The sequence below is a fragment of the Ipomoea nil genome, unplaced genomic scaffold, assembly GCF_001879475.1.
Source record: "Ipomoea nil cultivar Tokyo-kokei standard unplaced genomic scaffold, Asagao_1.1 scaffold1421, whole genome shotgun sequence".
In the NCBI taxonomy this organism is placed as follows: domain Eukaryota; kingdom Viridiplantae; phylum Streptophyta; class Magnoliopsida; order Solanales; family Convolvulaceae; genus Ipomoea; species Ipomoea nil.
The window spans coordinates 8,676,251-8,696,771 of record NW_017617849.1 but is presented as its reverse complement, the minus strand read 5'-3'; the positions used below and the strand labels follow the sequence as shown (position 1 = coordinate 8,696,771).

The window sequence follows — 20,521 nt, the reverse complement described above, 5'->3', positions numbered from 1 at the left end:
ACTTCCAGAATTCTTAACTTTGCAAGAGGGACAAAGGGAATCATGCCAATTTCTAATATGATTTGTGATGAAAGCTCTCAGAAGTAAAATTGAAACAATACTACACAACCAACATAACAGAAAGGAGTGTTCTGTTCAACAGAAAGTACAATCTGAAGAGAAATCAAATCCAGCCTGTTAACTTCCAAACTTCACCAAATTCGGGCCATAAATTTCCATGGATTACGTTTATTTGATACTTACAAACTCGGGATGGACTTGGCTCTAATGAACTGTTTAAGAATGGCTTTTTCCTCGTCAATGCGTCTTTTCTCTTCAGGATCTTTTGGCTTCAGCTTTCTCTTCTCTTCCAGTATCCACTTGAATATCTCACGCTTATCATTATCTGATATTGGTTCCATAACAGGCTGCACTACGGGTGGAGTGACAAGCTTCTCAGCAATTTTAGTAGATTCGGTAGCAGTCACCAGGGGAGCACTAGGAACTTCTTCCATTTCTATGACAGGGTCTTTGTTTTTTGTCCTCATGTAAAGGTAGGCTACAAATTGTGTGAAATCAAGCCATTTTACCATGAAGATATAAAGATGAGTAAATAAATAAGAAAAGGTTGAATAACTTCCCAAGAAATAGTTCAAGAAAACTACAGCAGCCTTAAACAACTTGCAAAGATACAAATGTCACACTGATATAGATACAACCACAAGCAGTATACACAATAATTGATAATGTTATGGAATGTATAAAAGCAACACAAATTAAAGCAAGAAGTCTTATGGAGGAGTAAACATCATACTACCATAGCACAGGCAACTCTTATCCAAACCATCCCCATACGAGAATTATTGTTAATCAGGTGCATCATTTTGGACTAAAGAGATAATACTTCCAAGTAAAAAAAAAACAACAACAACAACAACAACTTTTACTTTACAATGGTAGTATGTTCCCGTAAGAGGTTTTAAGTCAAACACTAGACGCTAATACAAGGCAATGATGAAAAGGAGACTATCAAGCTTAAGTGGCATAAAGTCACTGGAAGGAATTTCTACTTGTCAATTCAGCCGGATTCAGATATCATGCCCATATATTTACTATGCTGGTCTAAGAACAAATATATAGAAAAAGGTTGAGCTCCCACATAATTCCTGTCTTTAGTGAAGTCTAACTTCTAAGTGAAGGCTCCGAATAGAATTCGCCAATTGGTAAGTTCTTCACTTTCCTAGTTAATAATAGCACATTGACAACACGGGAAAAAATCAAGGAAGATAGGTTTAGGATGGTGCATTAAGCATCCTCCCCCAAAGACATTGACTTAAAGAAAATGTTATAGCAGACTTCAGCTCTGGATGGACAACATTCTGCGTAAAAGATGAATACCAAATAGACGCCAGAGTCCATCCCTTAATACGGTGTTCACATAACAAGGTAAATATTATGCAAAGCAGTTTTATTGAATTCATTTGTCCACTAAATCAATAAATACTATTATAGCAAATAAATTCCCGATGATTCAAAATTCAAAAAACCACATTCATTTCCTTTACATAGAATATTCACATTCTTTGTTAGCTTTTAACATTAGTAGATGATCAGCAAATTAAACCATAACTGCTTGTAAGGTCTAGAAACACTAAGCAAGAATGAAATTTACAGGGCAGCAGATTCAACAAAGAACATTAACTGCATCTAAAGCAGACAAAGAGGTAAACAAGGTAAAAACAAACAAATTTCATGGTTTATCCTTTTTAAGAACGCTGATTTAAAAAATATGCACCCTCTAAAAAACACAAAGAAGTCCAATGGGATGTACAGAAGCTAACTCAGAACAGATTTCATTCAATTCAATTTTGCCTAATAGTAGGCAGAAAAACATGCCATCAAACCTAGTCAACAAACACTATAAGTGTAATTTAACAAGCAATGATCTATTACAAAGTCTCAAAACTTTCGGAATACAATTAACTTCATATCACATGGAAAAATTCACATACGCAGAAAATTAAATGAAAGAGAGAGAGGTGGAAGAGGAACCTCCGATAGAGAGATTAACGGCCAAGAGCATAGGCAACATGAACCTGTAACGCCGAAGGAACGGTTCCTTTGCCGGCGGAGAAGGTGGTGCGGGCTTAGTCGCCGCCGTTGAAGTTGAAGACGCCATCGATGATGACGACGACGACGAAGGTGTTTGAGTAGAAGATGCTTTTTGCTTCAGCTGCGCTGTAATTCATACGTGTACATATAGAGACAAAGTGATGGATTAATCATCATAACGATTGATTAAATTTGGATTATTATAAAAATCATTACAGTGTAGTAATAGTAATTAATACGGAGTAATACTTACATTTCTTAGGCTTGTTCATGTAGAGCTTCGTCCCCTCACTCATCCTTCTTCCTTCTCACACGCTTCTTCTTTTGATACAGAATCGCCCTTCACTCTGCTCACAGGAGATCGTCAGCCGCCTTCTGCCGTCACTCTCACGACTTCCATTTCATCTCACCCAAATGAGCGTATACCTGAAGTGAAACGCAGTCGTTCTGGGTTACTTTCTAACTGTCTTTCTACCCTCTTTCACTCCCTATGGCTATGGTATGACGCGGTAACTTTTTTTCAAAAAAAAATAATTACTCCGTATTTTTTTTCTTCTTAATTCTTTTTAAATTACTTGTAAATTTATAATTTTTATTTTATAATTATATTGTGACATATTAAAGAATGAAAAATGAAAATGTTAATAGCACTATAATTTTCGTTGAGTTTAACCTTTAACCGACAAAGGATAAAATCAATAATCTTAACTGATAAAAGACAAAGACAAAATTCACCTCGTAACCCCACAACTTACTCAGGAGTTAAATATGTTATTGAACTTATTACTTCCTAACTATTCTTCTCATCAAATAGAGCCTGCTACCTATTGAACTATGAGTTAAGTCCATTCATCTTTATTACTTCCTAAATATGAAAGTCGTTCTTTTATAATTTTTTTTTTTGAAAGTTACCCGGGTTGGACTTCCATTTGGAAGATTACGAGTTCAAGCCTCAGTGGAGGCGTTATTGGTTCTTTGTGTTTCAATAGGTTGAGAAAGTATATGAACAGATACTACAATGTAATAGAGCCAGTAACTTTCAAAAAAAAAAAAGTCGTTCTTTTATAATTAATTATATGTTTATTTGAATTAAACTAAAAAGAGAAAAAAACGAATATCTTTCTTGAAAGCAACCAGAAAACAAAGTCTACTCGCTATTAAAATATAAATAAAAATTCGTTAATGTTTCACTTGATCGAAATACAAAGGGTCAAATATGATACAAGAAAGATAAATGAGTCTTCATAACTAAGGTATCCATCAACTCCCCTGAAATATAATACGAGTCAGGATAAGATGCACCAAACAAAAATGAGATAACAGACTCTGAGTCTTCGTCCTAGTGATAGCTGGGGTGGATACCCATCAGGTGATGTGCCAATTTGCAGGTGATTGTAATGGAAATCCATCAGCTCAACCTCAATTCCACCGGCGACCACCTCCATAACCTCGACCACGATCTCGGAAACCGCCATAGCCTCCTATAATTAATTGAAAACCGTTACCCAAAGTGGAAGAAAAAGCTAAGGCAATAATTAACAAATGCGAGTTTGAGGTATTATAGCATGTCCCTTTCCTACTGTAAATGATAATTAAAAGGGATGATTATCACTGCATCAAAGATTGATTAACAAATAAATAGACCAACCTGGAGGAGGAGGAGGAGCACCGCGTCCCATGGTTGCCAGTTCAGGACTGACCTTCTGCCCAGCCTCCTGAAGAATATGAATAAGATCTTTTGCAAATCTCGCATTTGCAGCTGTGAAGAATGTGTAAGCTGTTCCTTTGGCACCTGCTCTTCCTGTCCGACCAATTCGATGAACATAGTCCTCGAGGGATCCTGGGAAGTCGTAGTTGATGACATATTTAACATCCTTCACATCTGCAAGCAGCCAAACAATTAAAGAGTAGAATATAAAATGATTATCAACAACTACAAATTTCTTTCCAGAAATTTTCTCAAACTGACAGGGGGATTATACTTTCTTTACACTTAACCATGGAAAAACTGAAACAAAATTACAGAAAGGACTACCATTGAGATTGTTAGTGCAAGATATACCTAAGCCTCGAGCAGCAACATCTGTAGCTGTCATTATGGGACTCTTGCCAGCTTTGAATTCTGAGAGGACCCAATCTCTTTCTGCTTGGCTCTTATCACCATGAATTGAAAGTGCAGGCCAACCATCCATCCGCAATTGCCGAGTTGTTTGATCACAGCCTTTTTTAGTGTCCATAAATATCAGAATTCTGCTACCATCCATAATGTCCTCCAACAACTTCACTAATCTGAGGTTACAAAGAAATTTAGCTTCAGTTTAAATCAACAATCCAAACAGATGAAAAGCATATTTGTCAAAAGCTTTAAGCGATCAAACAACAAGTAGGTCAGAGAAAACCCTACTTGTTATATTTTTGGCTTTCTGACACAATTTCCACATGCTGGCGAATTGCATGATTAGCTTTCAGATCTTCCGAACCAATAATCACCTGAGCAGAATAAAAGGATAAAAGTAAAGGGAAGGATATCAATGACAAGTAAAGGCACAGGTGTGAAGAAATTGTACTTTCATGCAATCATAGTTTTTTATGTAGAATAATAAAGAAGCTGTAACTAATAATATGAAGCTGTAAAAACAAATTTCTACGAAATGTAATTCCTTACCAACGAATAAACTGTCATAAATAACTAATAGAAGTGCGAATATCAAACAGTTCATAAATGATATATCAAGCCAGATTATGATGATGTAGATGATATAGACCTAATTTACCTGAACTACACAGCAGGGGATTTGATATGAAGGAATTATGAATATTATTTTTAATTAAAAAAAAAAAAAAAAAAAAAACCTCTGGAGTGAATTTGTAGTCAAAACACAGTAACCATCATACATTTGAAACTTGAAAGAAAACTTACTTTATATGCATTATGTAGGAATTGCCTAGCAAGTTGCTCAACTTCCTTGGGCCATGTAGCACTCCAGTACAGAGTTTGACGATCTGGCCGTATCTGCACAACACAACCAAATTCAGCGTGCCAGGTGACCGAAAACTGTATACTCACACTCACACACACATCATCATAAGATCTATCCCAATGGATGAAGTTTCTATTATAAACAAACCTGTGAAACAATTTTTCTGATCTGAGGTTCAAAGCCCATGTCCAGCATACGATCAGCCTCATCCAATACAAGATATGTAACCCTACGCAAGTTTGTGTGATGAGATTCTAACATGTCAATCAATCTTCCAGGTGTAGCAATAACAATCTCAACACCTGCAGCAAATTAACATATTATATGTGTATTTATTAGGTTTTAAATAATAATATAAATTGAGAACGGAAGAAGCTAGGATATACCCGATCCATCACATCACGAGATAGAAGTAAAGTCTTGAGCAGATCACCACCTACCTTTCTGAAGATCACGAACCTGGGGCCCCTTTGGAACCCCTCCATATATGCAGGTGTTCTTAATCTTTGATGAAGCACCAAATTTAGTAGCTTCTTGTTGGATTTGAACAGCAAGCTCACGAGTTGGAGCTAAGACTAGCACAATAGGACCATCTCCTTGCGCTTTATACCATAAGAAGTAGTGTTACATCAAGAATTAAGTCACTCTAGCTAATAGACAAGTGTGGCAATGTCATTGGGATATACTGAATAACAATAAATACCTAAAAATGGTTGAGCATTGACATGCACAATTGCGGGTAGCAGATACGCTATTGTCTTCCCTGAACCTGTTTCTGCAATACCAATGAGATCACGGCCCTTCAAGGCCATAGGCCATCCTTGAGATTGAATAGGTGTAGGCTCAGTAAAGCCAGCCTTCTCAATTTCTTTCATAACATATTCTGAAAATATGACATGGGAAGGAAATATAGTGATTAGGAAGAACTATTTGGTAAATGAAGCAACTGGGTCTGAATAGTCAAGAACAACTGCAATTTATAGATGTAATTAGTGTGAATATAATTAAGAGATTCTTCTATGAACTATCAGCAAAAAGGATATTTTTACATAGTGCAATGACTATTCTATTGCAATTTGCAAATATAATCACTGAATAGCCTTGAATGTATTGTGTGTAAGCTTAATTCTTCCAAATTGCACATCCCAGTAGACCACGCAAGGATTCAATAATTGATTCAGAAAGCACAACTTGTGTCTCACCAGACTAGTGTTATTGGCAAACAGTTCGGTATGATTATACCTTGTACTCCTAGTTCTATACTTCACATCAAGCTCCCACTTGGAAAATTTACATTGTGTTCAGAACTCAGAAGTGCATACCTGGAAACCCCACGTCACTGAAGCTCTTCACAGGCTTCGGCACATCACGGCCTTCTACCGTTATCTCCCGTCGCAGCCTATATTCCTCCACCTCGCTGTCCGTCATTGCCGCAACTGACCGTGACTCGACATAGAAATTCTTCTCAAACGGGGTCAACCCGTCTAAATCCAATTTCCGAGGCGACTCACTGCCCTCATAGTCTTTCCTACTTGCTGAAGATGACCGGTATGTCGATCCACCGCCAAAGCCAGAGTCGCTGAGAAACATCCCCCAAACGAAATAAGCAAACATTACAACGATTCCCTCGCAATTCTAATTTCGTTCAGGCTAAAATGAAAAAAAAAATCAAATTACAGAGACACTGAGCATGTAATTGGTCATTGGTTAGCTAGGGTTTTACCTTCGTCGGTCTCGATACGACCCGGGGTCCGCCGCGCGGCTATCGTATCTACTCATTGAACGTATTGTTGACTGCAAGCTCTGGAGAAGTTCCGGCGAGGGATATCGATGGTTTAAAGAGATGGCTCTTTTAATCCGTGTACTACGGTCGCCCCGGCAGTGAGCTATGTATTTGTGGTGACGTTCGGACGATATATCGATACATGGAGTAGTAATTAATTGATGTGTACGACACGTTTAATATCTCATACTTGAGTTCCATTGTATAATTTTCTAATGTATTGGGTTTCTTTGACCTTTTTATGTTATTTTTTGAAAGCATAAACCACATTAAGGGTGTGTTTAGAAACTTGAAAAATGATTTTTTGAAATCATTTTCCAGATTTTTGGTATTTGACTAAGTCAGAAAAATGGAAATCAAAAAAAAAAAAAAAATACCATATAGTCAATGAAAAATAAGCTTTCTTTTTTAGAAAATGACTTCCCCTTTTTCTTGGGAAGTCATTTTCCACTATTTCTTCTCTTCAATAGCTAGAAACCTCCAGCCTCCATCAACACCAAAAAGAGAAACTGCACCGTCGGAGACTAATACCACCGCCGTCGATTTGCTCGTCGTTACTGCCACACAGACTACTTCGCCGGAAAACAGGAGACGCCATTGGACTGCTCGCTGGATCCGTTGTTGCATTGCCGGAGATGCTTTGTATACGTCGAACGAGAGAGACACCATTGTTGCTTGCCGCTGCAAAGAGTACGCCGGAGACGGAGGACTCGCCGGAGAGGAAGGCAGATGAAGAAACCCAGGTCCATAAACAGGGAGACAAAGGTTCGATGGATGCTGCTTCGCAGCCGGATCTATTGTTCACCACCGCGGGATCTGATTTGTATCTACACCATAAATCAATTTGCAGTAAGAGATGATTTATGGGAAAAGATGATCGGTAGAGAGATGAAGTCTGGACAATTGTCAAAAATTATGCTTATAATTATTGAAATGAATATTTTAGAGACTAACACCATCGCCGGATTTGGATTACTTATTATTACTGTTTAATGAATGTTTATTGGGTTGAAATGAATATTATAATATTCATTGGGAAGAAATGAAAATTATTTTCTTTTGAATTTTTTCATTTTCCTGCTCATTTTTTGAAAAACGAACCAAACACACAAAGATAATTTTCTGTTGTGCAACCAAACACCGGAAAGGAAAATATTTTCTGAAAAATGACTTATTTTCTAAAAAACATTTTCCATAAGTCATTTTCCTGCTTTTCAAACGGACGATAAGTAATCAAATAAACATGTTTTACTTCCAAAACCTAATGAACTATGCCTCTATACCCATTCAAGCACGATCATAAATGACATGTATTGGATACATTATCAATAATGTCACACCACCTAGGAATCAAAGATCTTGACTAATGAGATTCGACCAATTGATGTCAATCACTCGTTTGATGTGTTTACTTCAATACTCTACAATGTTGACGAAGTTACGTGAGATGCTGGCCAAATATATGCAGTTGGTGATTTCAACATCAAAAAATCAATTTCAATCTTGAATGAGTTTGATAGTAGCATCGATTCCAGTGGAGTAAGTGTTCATGTTCTACATAATGTTGGCTTTGCTGCTCTCGTGGCAATCTGTATGTGAATTAAAGCAATATTTATGCAGCAAAAGTTTCATGAAATTATAAAATTATAGAATCATGACAATTGTATATTATGTATTATGTAGTTCTTTAGCTTTCATATGATGATTTGTTATGGACATTTCATGTGGTGTGAATTTGTTTGGATCAATAAAGTTTAATTTGCTTCATCAAATAATATGTTTTATTGTTGGAGAATAATTAAATTTGTACACCTCGAAGACAAAATGATTCATTGATGCATGGAGGGCTAGTCCACTTCATAAATGGTAAAAATTAGTAAATTAAAATGTGATGTTTAATTGTTCAAATTAACGGTAGGTGGGCTTCAAACCAGTGCGTATAAAACTTTTGACAATTCATCCAGCGCTGAAATTCTTACCATGTGCATATGAATTTTAAGAAAAATATAAAGTAAAGCGATAATGTTTAGAAATAACAATAAACAATAAAATAGGGAAAAAATTACAAAAAAAAAAAAAAGAACAGTTCATTTAAATAAACAAGGAAAAATTGTATTTTTCGTCCATAAGTTATAGAGTAATTGTAAAATTTGTCTATGAGTGTTAACCATGCTCACTTTTGTTCATAAATTATCATTTACGTTGCACTTTTCGTCATTTTGTGTTATCTTTTTGTCACTGAGTTATATTAAAATTATAAATTTTGTCCCTAATGTTTTATTAGTAAAGGACGAAATATGCAACACCAATAATAACTTAGAGATGAAAAATGAGTATGACCAACCGTTAGGGACGAAAAGTGCAATTTTCCCTATAAACAATTATTATATTTAGGATTAGGATTTAGGAAAAAAAAAAAAAAAGGCTCAAATACTCCATCGTTGCACAAAGTAAGACATGCCCCCACGGTCCGCGCCTATCCGCCCTATCCCAAAAGCTGAGATTTTGCTTGCGCGGCTAAAACCCCGAAGCCATGACCATTGCTTTATCCGTGCTATCTCTCTCGCCGATGGTGAGGGCCTCCTCGGTGGACACAAAGCAAAGACTCTCTTACAATCCTCACCGCACCTATCCCAAAAGCTCTGACGCACTTCCTCTTGCACCGCCAGCCTCCATTTCCACCGCAAACAACCGTCCAGAGATATCAATTTCACACCTCCTTAGACGCGACGTTCCTACACCAAAAAACGGTACTAACTACTATGCGCTTACCTCAAACTTCGCGGTTCAATATTCCTATGATCTAGTAGATACATTCATAGTCACTCGTATATGGCTGTGTTTGGATTATTATTCGTTTTAGCTATTAATTCATGCTAATGATTTGAGGTAATAGGCAAATTTCCTGAAACATATTTGGGATATGAGACATGGTTGCCGAATCCGCCCAAAGTGGAGAAGCCCCGGTCAGCATTCAATGCAGCATCACTGGCTTACATCGGAGATTGCATCTTCGAGGTGTGAATTTTAGCCTTTTAGCTCATGGTCTTTTGACAATGATCCCCGGCAATTAAGTTGGCACCATTTCAAAGATAAGGAATTATGCGATTTTATGTGCACAATAGGAAATTAGGGTGAGGAAAATGATGGCAAAATCCCAAAAAGTTATCTCATAGTTTAGTTGATAATACCAAATTACCAGTGAGCATAAAAGCAAGCAAATTCACTCTAGTTAGTGCAAATTTTCTGTATGATTCTTACATAGTTTCCACTGAGTGAGATGCTTAATTAAATTTAAATTGATTATGCAGCATGTTTTTGTAAATCTTGCTTTGAATGTACTCCTGTTTGCAGTTATATGCTCGAAGGCACTTCTTGTTCCCACCACTGAACATCGAAGAACACAATAAGCGTGTGATGGCAGTAGTTCGTTGTGAGGCTCAAGTATGGATATTCTTTCATGATTTAACATTTTATATACTTATATTGTGACTCCAGGGACTGGGGTGACTGTGGTTTACACTGAATTTGATAATTTGACGATTTACCTGATTATTTCCATCAGTAACTTCTTTTCTATCAAATGCATCTCCATTTGCTCATTATCTCCCTGAACTTTTGTTCTCCACTGATGAGCACTTATATCTTCTTGATACAGTGTTTACTGCTTATGTATCCTTCATATTTGATATTGCTACCGATTCATATTGCCTAGTTACTCCTTGTCAAACCTTGCTCAGTTGCTCATAATTTCCATTTTAGCACGGTTTTATTTCAAGAGGTATTCATATTACAACCTAATCCAAAGAATCTTGCTACTATTGCTTTTCCTGATATTTACTTCCTTATTCTTGTGACTTTATACTGCTTATGGGTGTTCTAAAGTTCAGTTATGTGAGATAGACTAGTTGGATGTATGTTTAAAGCTCTTCAATGGTGAAATAGCGAATTCTTTGATTGCTGTATTTCAGGATGCAATGTTGCAGAAGCTTATCAATGACAACTTCTTATCAGGAGAAGAAAGGTCAGTAGTGTATTTGTATGGTATCTTTCAATATTAACACATACAGATATGTACTTCATGTTTGTGTTTTTCCAGGTGAAAAATGAACTTTCAAGGTTATGCTATGAGCCTATGACAATCTAATGACACTGAAGAGTAATCAAGATTCTATGACAGGCTGACAGCCTTTTTATTTATTTATCTATTTTTCAGGGCAGTGCTTCGTTGGGGGAAAAATGTTGGTTCTGGGAAAACAAGGACTAAAAAACGTGCTGGTGTAGCTGTTTACAATAGTGCATCATCACTTGAAACACTTGTTAGTTCCTCCTATCAACTTCAAAGAATATGTAGGATATTATGAATATCTTGATAAATGAACACTTCTCTTGACATATTTTAAGTCTATGAAATGCTTGATATAATTCATGAAACCCATGCTATATACAAACGAGTCTTATCAGTTTGGCAATTTGATTGAAAGAAATTTAGAGAGAATATTTCCACTTGATGGTTTACTAGTAGAGTAGTTTCTGGCCCTTGCTGCTGCTTGGCACTAAATATGTAGTTCGTACTTGATGATACATCTTGTTTTTCTGACTCTGATATAAATTTTCAGAGCAATTGTCTTGTGAGTCTTCTTTTATACTTCTGATGCTTGTCATGATGTTATTTTTCTAGTAATTAAGTTTTGTTCTTTTGCAGATTGGTTACTTATACCTGACAAATATGCAGCGGCTTGAAGAGATCATGCTTAAGTTAGGTTTCTGTACTGGAGCTTCGTCCCAACATATACTGGAGAACATAAATGGTAAGTTCATTTTTAACATCCAAACTTCTGCATAAGCTGAACTTCAAATTAATATATTATAAGTGATAATGTTATAGGAAGGGGGATACCCAATTACATCAAATGCCTCCACTGAGGCTCGAACCTATCACCTCCCACATAAGGGAGCAACGTGGTACCATTGGACTACAAGGTCCTTTTTATTTTTGGAAACTTATTACCTTGCTTTATAGTTACTTCCATTATTTAGTTGGAAGATTTTAGCAGATTACTTAGCTTAGCTTATTTAGTTTATTTGGTGGATTTTAGCCATTCTATGAGTAGTTGTGTTTACCCTATAAAAAGGGGAACCAATTTCAATGAAAGGCAAGCAGAATTTTGTCCCAGCAAAGGGAATAGGGAGTTCTGGGACCTCAAGAAAACCCAAACCAGTCTCTGCCATTGTTCATTCTCCTTCTTTTTTTTGCCTGTGACGTTGAGTTCATAACACCTTGCCTATAAAATATGGTTTTTTATCATTTCCCTCTTTATCTTCACTGGACTGCTGCCTTGTATTTTTTCCCATATGGCTGGCTCTTTGGTACTCCATAATATTCTTTCAACCCTTTTTGTTCAGCTCTAGTTAATTCAGAATGAGAAAAGAATAAAATTGACATAGTGCATATAATTTGACTAGGTGATTGTACAGGTTTGGAGAATGACGTCCAGCAAGTAGCATGAAGAAATATGGAAAGATTTTTAGATTACCACATCACGAAGCAGGTTTGTCTAAGCACATCTACATTGTTTCTTGAGACTTTAGCAAGCTTGTTATTCCCTTTAACCTTTTCAGGTTTCTGTCTTACATGAGCTTGTAATAACACTTGATGCATGTGTGCTCAAAAACTTAGCTTGAAAAGCACGGAACTAATAGTTAATATCCATTTTACTAAAAAAATAAAATGCTCAAGGATGGTCCTGCTTTTTGCAATTATTATGCATCAAACAACTGAAAGGCAAAGAAAAAGCCTTAACTCCTTAAGTAATCCCTTAATCATTTCCCAACAATTATGCTTTGTGTAAAAATTGAATTTAGAGAGACTAATTTGACTCGTTTTGTAGTGTATATTACCCTTACCTTGTTTTTATTTTGCAGCCATCATATGACAGGCAAAAACTCCACAACGGCGAATAAAATTGGTACCTGCATCTTTAAGTAGCTGAGGACATCCAAGTGGTAGGCTTCTTCGAGATTATTAGGACCAAAATTGCAACGAATCATCTACATGCAAGCCCGCTAACTCATTTCCCCCCTTCCAACTAGTAGAAAGCATAACTCATCACAAAACTCCAGCTGCATAGAGCTTTGCCAATTTGATACTTGAATGCATAAGCTGCCCTGTGGTCTGTGGACTTTCTTTATAGGCTAATGCCTAGATGGATTTTCAGAGGTAAAGTAGACATGTAACAGAAAGTACAACAACACTACAAGTTACTGAGACAGGTAATGTTTATATGTATATTTAGTGCTTATCACAATTAGTAAATTTTCCTGCAGTTACTTCTATTCTAACTTCTTTGGAACTTTCTTTAGAGTGCTTTTATTCTGGAATTGAGGTAGGAATGTCAATTTTCCCTGCCCCATCGGGATAGGCGCCTTGCCATCCCTAAACTGAGTAGGAGTTCTACTATTTTCAAACCTTCAATTTTACTTTTACTTTTTGATGTAACGGGTTTTAACAATTTTTTATTTTTTTTTTGTGGGTTAAATAAAAATTAGGAGTATAAAGTGAGACTTCAATGTGGTATTTTTCGGATAGTAGTTGTCTCTCACTGTCTTGTGATGTGTGAACAGTGGAAGCTGGCAATACTTTGACTGAAAGGAGACGATGGGATGTGGCCCCTTTAGCCCATCGCTAATAATTCTTTTAAAAAAAAATAATTTATTTATTTATTTATGTTTTTTTTTTTTGGGTATGGCACTTTTGGCCGGTTTATGAGGATCTTTTTTCACACACAGAGCTGCGGATTCGACTTTGTCTCTTTACGTTATTCCTTCCATTCCGATAAGAAGCATACTCAAATATCAAGTAGGAAGAATCGAATAAAATCCACTAAAAAAGTGATTGTATATATCACTTAATTTTATGTAATCATTTACAAATCATTAAAAAAAAGATAAATTGTATTAAGAAGATAATGTGCACAAAAATATTACGGAGTAGTACTAAATAACAATGAACATAGAGAAGCAATGTCCCACCATTCCTGCAGTCCTGCTCCAACATTTGTATACAGCAGCTACATTGTGATAGAATGTGAATGTAGTACAAATAAAGGTTGAAAAGGCGCAATGACAAATTGACAATTGACATTTTGACAGCAAGGCCTTCCACTTCATCATCATTACATAATTGAAGACATGCTTGCATGTTCCCGGAGCGGTGCTATTTTAAGCTTAATATATTAATTACACCCACAATTAATCTACTTAATGATTACACTAAATAATCAGTTTGGTTTCTGGGTTAATTTGTGCATGTAATTATGGTGTTGCAAGGATAGCTGTGCAACACATATAACAGTGTTGTAAATATATTTTGAGGTGTTTGGTAAATGACTATTAGTTGATTGCGTTAGTGAGTTTAACTAATTAATAAAATTAGCTGATTATAAAAAGTATTTAGTAAATTAATTGTTAGCTGATAATATAAAGCCTCACATCTAGTGAGTAGCACCATTATATTGGTAATAAGTTATTATGTTACTATGATTTATCCTTGCATAACTTTATTGGATCAAGTTATGAGACCTTTGGATGGATAAAAAAAAAAAAGTAAAACCGTTATAAATAGTAATAATTGAATGGTGAAAAATCACATTTTCATCAATAAAATGAAATTGGTCACAGGATGACGGCTCGCGCAAGTGTGAACGGCGGACTCATAGCAGCGGGCGGGCCCCATTTCAAAATGTCGCGTTTAGGTGGGTCCAGAGGGCCCCACTTTTCGCTTTAAACTGTGTGCTGACTGGTAATAATGGCAGCAGCCACCCAACCAACTCGCTCACTCTCACTCAGTACACAAACAACACTGACATGGGCGCATCAGCAAGTACCTTTTCTCGGGAGATAAAAACAAGATAACATAAATATAAATATAAATATAAATATAAATATAATATTAATAAAAGAAGAAAAGAGGAAAGAAAGAAACTTGTACGACAACAACGATAACAGCTGTATTCTAATGCTCCATAGTAGGGGAAAAAAGAAAAGAAGTGGAGAATAAAGCGCCAAAGAATAAGGCGCTTTAATTTGTGGGTGGCGGACTGGCCGTGGACGGTGGTGGTGGGCAATGGGTTTGAACCTTGTAATGTGGAATGTGTTGGTGGTAGGGGTGGTGTTACTGGGCACCTGGTTTTCTTCTGTAAATGCTTCAGTATCCTATGATAAGAATGCTTTCATCATCAATGGCCACAGAAAGATCCTTATTTCTGGATCCATTCACTACCCCAGAAGCACACCTGAGGTATATAACTATATATGTACTTTCTGGGTTTGAAGATCTTGGGCAAATGGGTATTTGTGGGTACTATGATTTGATTGTTTGGTTTGCAGATGTGGCCAGATCTTCTGCAGAAAGCTAAGGAAGGAGGATTGGATGTGATCCAGACTTATATTTTCTGGAATGGGCATGAGCCTCAACCTGGGAAAGTGAGTAAAGAATCATCCTTTCTTTGAAGGGGGTTTGGTTTCTTCAATTACTGATTTTCTTCTGGGGATTTTTTTCAGTATTATTTTGAGGACAGGTATGATGTTGTGAAGTTCATTAAGCTGGCACAGCAAGCTGGACTTTATGTTCATCTCAGGATTGGGCCTTATGCTTGTGGGGAATGGAATTTTGGGTAATCTTTACAAATTTATAGGATGGATGATTCAATTTTGGGAGTAAATAAAGTCAGAGTCTTGAAATGTTTTTGCTTCTGTCACTCTCAGGGGATTTCCAGTTTGGCTGAAGTTTGTTCCAGGGATTAGTTTCAGAACAGATAATGAACCTTTCAAGGTTAGGCAAACATCCTTGTACTGATGATTCTGATTCATGTTCTTTAATTTGATTGGTTCCTAAATTTGGGTTGTGATCTTTTTGTCTCAAAAGTCTGCAATGCAAAAGTTCACAACCATGATTGTCGATATGATGAAAACCGAAAGGCTGTATGCATCTCAGGGTGGTCCAATAATCTTATCCCAGGTAATTAGATGAACATTTTCCTTTGCTCAATGGCATTGTTTCACTTTGTTCAGCTATAAAGTTTGTAGCTTGCTTGGCTTTATACTAAGAAAATATGTTTCTCTCGAAATTCAATGACAGATTGAGAACGAATATGGACCGATGGAGTATGAACTGGGCGAACCGGGTAAAGCTTATGCGCAGTGGGCGGCCAAAATGGCTGTGGATCTCGACATAGGTGTACCGTGGGTCATGTGCAAGCAAGACGATGCCCCCGATCCAATTGTAAGTGTCACTATTGAATGTCGATCTCAATTGTTCCGATTCTTGTTTGTTATGTAGCTTTGTTGCATCTCTGATGGAGTAGCTGTCCCCCATGGATGACCATGTGATTGCTTACATTTCTTTCAGCCCCTTCACATGGCCTGCCATGATTTTTAGACTACCTAATTGGTTAGATTCAATCTTTTAGTGAGATTATAACATGGTATCAGAGCCTGTTTGATGGTCCAATCTTAGATGATAATATTTTGTATTAATTACTGCGGTCATCATTGTAATGACTGCTGCAATGTTTATTGATGTCCATCTTCTTATACTTGATTTATTCCTCCTCTGTAACTGGTAAGACATATGCTTTATCCCCATTTTGAATTGTTAAATTACTAATATCGTTTTCCTTTCGCTAATAAGTATACTCTTTTAACTGCTTGATGTGACTATTTTTCCCCCTCCCAGATTAATTCTTGCAATGGTTTTTACTGTGACTACTTTTCCCCGAATAAAGCCAATAAACCCAAGATGTGGACAGAAGCCTGGACTGCCTGGTAATTTGCGTGCTTACTTTATGTAGTTGGTCTCCGGGGATGGTTTATTTTCATGAGCTATAACGATAATCTATTAACATAAGTTCTGGCAATCGGGATTAATGAATTTTCCTTCTAAAAAGAATTTCAGATGTCAAAGTCCATATTATAGCTAATCGTTTTTGCAGGTTTACTGAATTTGGAGGTCCAGTTCCTTACCGTCCAGCTGAGGATATGGCTTATTCAGTTGCAAAGTTCATAATGAACGGGGGTGCTTTCATCAATTATTATATGGTAATCGATGTTTTTTTTTTTTTTTTTTTTGGTTGCTAGTGAAAGTACATTCCCGACTCAAATGGTTTTGTTTTGGCCAGTATCACGGGGGCACAAACTTTGGTAGGACATCTGGAGGTCCGTTTATTTCCACTAGCTATGACTACGACGCTCCTCTTGATGAATTTGGTAAGTACAAATTCACCAAACACTACCATACAGGCCCTGTTTGGTAAAATGGCTGTTAGCTGATAACTGTTAGCTATTAGCTTATTGTGTTAATTAGAGAGTATAAATAGTTGATAACATTAGCTGATTGTAGAAAAGTGTTTGGTAAATTAGCTGTTAGCTAATATCTGTTTGGTATAATTTCTTCTCTCAAAAAGCTAATTGAAAAAGTTGCTTGGAGTAGCTTTTTGAATTTTAGCCTTTTAGAGTTGCAAAAAGCTAATTAACCAAACATTTATATTGATATTTTAACTAAATCAAACAATTAATAGTGGTCAAATAAGCCAAAATCGGCCTATAGGCCAATTTTTTACCAAACAGGGCCACAATAATCCAAGATTTTATTGGTTTAAAATTGCCGATTTTGAAATAAGAAAAGTATGTTAAACTCAGAAGTTCCATTGATGTCAAAGGTTTATTACGGCAACCTAAATGGGGTCATCTGAAAGACCTTCATAGAGCAATAAAGCTGTGTGAGCCAGCTTTAGTATCTGGAGATCCAATTATAACATCGCTTGGACCCTATCAAGAGGTTTGGCTTGCTTAAAACTCTCTCGAAGCTACTTGTTGTGCTCCCGAATAGGCAAACATCCTTAATCCTTATGTTTCATTTTCACCCTAGGCTCGTGTTTTCAAATCAAAGTCTGGAGCTTGTGCTGCATTCCTTGCAAACCACGATCAACATTCGTTTGGTAAAGTGGCTTTCGGGGACATGCATTATCACTTGCCCCCGTGGTCCATCAGCATCCTCCCGGACTGCAAGAACACTGTGTATAATACTGCAAGGGTGAGATAACGCATTAACGATTTAACGCCCCCTTTTATATAATTTCTTAGGCGGTTTTGGACACACTGACATCAAACTCGGTTTAATGTGAAGGTTGGTGCCCAAACCACACAAATGACGATGACATCTGTTGACCAAGGGTTCTCTTGGCAGTCATATAATGAAGAGACACCGTCTTATGATGACAAGACATTTACAGTTGTTGGGTTGCTGGAGCAGGTTAACACCACGAGAGACGCTTCTGATTATCTGTGGTACATGACAGAGTAAGTTCTGTTAAAAATTACTAAAAGATTGAATCTAACCAATTAGTTAGTCTAATCCATGGTCTTATAAACTCATATGTTCTCTCTTATTTTATCAATGTGAGACTCTTAACAATTTCAATACCAGTGTCAGGATCAATCCAGGCGAAGGGTTCTTGAAATATGGAAATACGCCTTGGCTTAATGTCTTCTCTGCTGGTCACGCTTTACATGTTTTCATAAATGGTCAATTAGTAGGTACACATTGATGCATTATGCATAATTTTGTGACTTTATTTGGCGTGATGGTGTAAGTTTTTTCACTTTATTTACTTGTTCTCGTCAATGTTTTGGCCTGGCAGGATCGGCCTATGGGAGTTTGGAGAACCCGAAACTGACCTTCAGTCAAGGTGTAAATCTTCGGGCAGGTGTCAATAAAATTTCACTGTTGAGCATTGCTGTTGGCCTTCCGGTTTGTTCTTTCTCTGAGATTTCTACTGTCCCATTAGCTCTATGTAAACGAACATGGATGAATAAATGAAGTTTGTTTTTCTTACATCTTTTTGTCCAGAACGTCGGCCCTCATTTTGAGACATGGAATGCTGGTGTTCTTGGCCCGGTTACACTTAGTGGCCTCAATGAGGGAAGCAGAGATTTAACATGGCAGAAATGGTCCTACAAGGTTGATCTTCAGGCTTTGGATACACATTCAAATTGAATTCTGATGGTTTATAATTGCTTTTTATCGACTAACCAGAGATCTTTTGTCAGATTGGCCTTGAAGGTGAAGCTCTGAATCTTCATTCACTTAGCGGGATCTCTTCGGTTGAGTGGGTTCAAGGTTCTTTTGTGTCTCAAAAACAACCTCTGACGTGGTATAAGGTATGCACCCTTTGCCCCTTCCATCACGTCATCTCCCTCCCTACTACACTTGCATCTCATTAATCCAGTTGACAACATTTTCTAGCCAGATTGAAATTATTCTTTTATTAATTGTGATGGTGATAGTGGTGATAGCTTGATAGGATACAATCAACATATTTATAAGCATCTAATCTCTATACAATGGGACTAATCCAACCCGCTTCACTCCTATTCCTTATCAGACTCATATTCTTAATACCAGACAAACTCAACAAGAACCTTAGTAATATGTTGTTTAGTTCTTTGAGACACGTTTTTGGTGTTCTCTAGACCACATTTGATGCTCCGGAAGGAGATGAGCCGTTGGCTTTGGACATGAGCACGATGAGCAAAGGCCAAGTATGGATAAACGGTAACAGCATTGGACGCCATTGGCCTGGAAACAAAGCGCCCGACGATGGCTGCAGTTTCTGCAACTATGCAGGTTGGTTTGACGAGAGAAAGTGCCTAAGCAACTGTGGAGAGGCTTCACAGAGATGGTGAGATCGATGGATACCATTCTCAATCAAACGTGTTTCGTTTCAACTAAAAGTTTAAACTGACATAACCCAACTTTGAAGGTACCATGTTCCCCGGTCCTGGCTACGCCCAACGGGCAATCTGCTCGTGATTTTCGAGGAATGGGGAGGAAATCCCTATGGAATCTCGTTGCTAAAACGAGAAATAGCGAGTGTGTGTGCACAGATGTTTGAATGGCAGCCCCAGTTGATGAACTGGGAGATGCAAGCTTCTGGCAAAGCAGAAAGAGCGCTGAGACCCAAAGTCCACCTGTCCTGCGGCCATGGCGGAAAGAATATCACTGCCATCAAATTTGCAAGCTTTGGAACCCCAGAAGGTATATGCGGCGACTTCCAACAAGGAAGCTGCCATGCCTTCCACTCATTCGACATTTTCGAAAAGGTACCATTTCATGACATTATCAGCTTAATATCATCATCATCTGCTCTATCTCACAAGTAAAAGTCATGTTTTGTGTGGCAGTATTGTGTGGGGTGGAATTCATGCACGGTGCCTGTAACACCAGAAGCATTTGGAGGGGATCCATGTCCGAATGTGATGAAGAAAGTGGCGGTTGAGGTTGTCTGCAGTTGATGGATCAACCTAGGAAGGAAAGGGACAGTCACCCCCTGACATAACCCAACAATTTTCAGTAAATTTTACATTGTACTACCATGTTGTTCCATTTTTTGAAGAAGCAAGAAGACACTTCTTCCTCCATAGTTACACACCACCATTTGTGTTCATCAATGTATATACAGACGCATAATTAATTTGGTTAGAGAGGCAACCCCAGCCAAATTAATCAGACCATTAATTTAATAATCATAAAATTACAAATTATAAGAGTGGTTTGAAGATTGATCAGATCAGTTATGGACAACTTAAATATAAAGTTTTTCATAAT

General features: G+C 37.2%; 4 protein-coding genes and 1 long non-coding RNA gene across 6 annotated transcripts; 2 read left to right on the top strand and 3 right to left on the bottom strand.

Annotated features, from left to right (window-relative positions):
- Positions 1 to 61: 61 nt before the first annotated feature.
- LOC109187603 lies at positions 62 to 2,495 on the bottom strand. Its single transcript, XM_019337838.1, has 3 exons — positions 2,345 to 2,495; positions 2,032 to 2,217; positions 62 to 538 (listed from the first exon to the last, which is right to left on the bottom strand). Exons 1-3 carry the CDS (start codon positions 2,385 to 2,387, stop codon positions 240 to 242), a joined length of 528 nt encoding a protein of 175 aa, XP_019193383.1. The 5' UTR covers positions 2,388 to 2,495; the 3' UTR covers positions 62 to 239.
- A 731-nt stretch (positions 2,496 to 3,226) lies between these two features.
- On the bottom strand, positions 3,227 to 7,001 carry LOC109187596 (DEAD-box ATP-dependent RNA helicase 20). Its single transcript, XM_019337827.1, has 10 exons — positions 6,796 to 7,001; positions 6,395 to 6,651; positions 5,776 to 5,955; positions 5,513 to 5,674; positions 5,220 to 5,374; positions 5,012 to 5,104; positions 4,496 to 4,581; positions 4,154 to 4,380; positions 3,740 to 3,973; positions 3,227 to 3,572 (listed from the first exon to the last, which is right to left on the bottom strand). The coding sequence occupies exons 1-10, from the start codon at positions 6,849 to 6,851 to the stop codon at positions 3,511 to 3,513; spliced, it is 1,512 nt and encodes a 503-aa protein (XP_019193372.1). The 5' UTR covers positions 6,852 to 7,001; the 3' UTR covers positions 3,227 to 3,510.
- A 363-nt stretch (positions 7,002 to 7,364) lies between these two features.
- On the bottom strand, positions 7,365 to 7,595 carry LOC109187605. Its single transcript, XR_002055284.1, has 3 exons — positions 7,504 to 7,595; positions 7,422 to 7,424; positions 7,365 to 7,379 (listed from the first exon to the last, which is right to left on the bottom strand). It is a non-coding gene; the product is annotated as an uncharacterized LOC109187605 (long non-coding RNA).
- Positions 7,596 to 9,297: 1,702 nt separating this feature from the next.
- On the top strand, positions 9,298 to 13,191 carry LOC109187599 (mini-ribonuclease 3). Of its 2 annotated transcripts, none has more exons than XM_019337835.1 (8): positions 9,298 to 9,605; positions 9,752 to 9,873; positions 10,210 to 10,299; positions 10,827 to 10,879; positions 11,072 to 11,174; positions 11,561 to 11,666; positions 12,334 to 12,407; positions 12,781 to 13,191. In XM_019337835.1, the coding sequence occupies exons 1-7, from the start codon at positions 9,389 to 9,391 to the stop codon at positions 12,363 to 12,365; spliced, it is 723 nt and encodes a 240-aa protein (XP_019193380.1). In that variant the 5' UTR covers positions 9,298 to 9,388; the 3' UTR covers positions 12,366 to 12,407; positions 12,781 to 13,191. The 2 variants fall into 2 exon arrangements, with proteins under 2 accessions (XP_019193380.1, XP_019193379.1); XM_019337834.1 differs by having other exon boundaries at positions 12,322 to 12,407.
- Positions 13,192 to 14,796: 1,605 nt separating this feature from the next.
- On the top strand, positions 14,797 to 20,457 carry LOC109187591 (beta-galactosidase-like). The gene is made up of 19 exons (XM_019337820.1): positions 14,797 to 15,154; positions 15,244 to 15,339; positions 15,418 to 15,530; positions 15,622 to 15,688; positions 15,782 to 15,874; positions 15,995 to 16,138; positions 16,592 to 16,680; positions 16,848 to 16,953; positions 17,034 to 17,121; positions 17,574 to 17,692; positions 17,783 to 17,947; positions 18,041 to 18,213; positions 18,341 to 18,450; positions 18,555 to 18,664; positions 18,764 to 18,874; positions 18,964 to 19,074; positions 19,387 to 19,595; positions 19,677 to 20,016; positions 20,098 to 20,457. The coding sequence occupies exons 1-19, from the start codon at positions 14,981 to 14,983 to the stop codon at positions 20,206 to 20,208; spliced, it is 2,529 nt and encodes an 842-aa protein (XP_019193365.1). The 5' UTR covers positions 14,797 to 14,980; the 3' UTR covers positions 20,209 to 20,457.
- Positions 20,458 to 20,521: the final 64 nt, after the last annotated feature.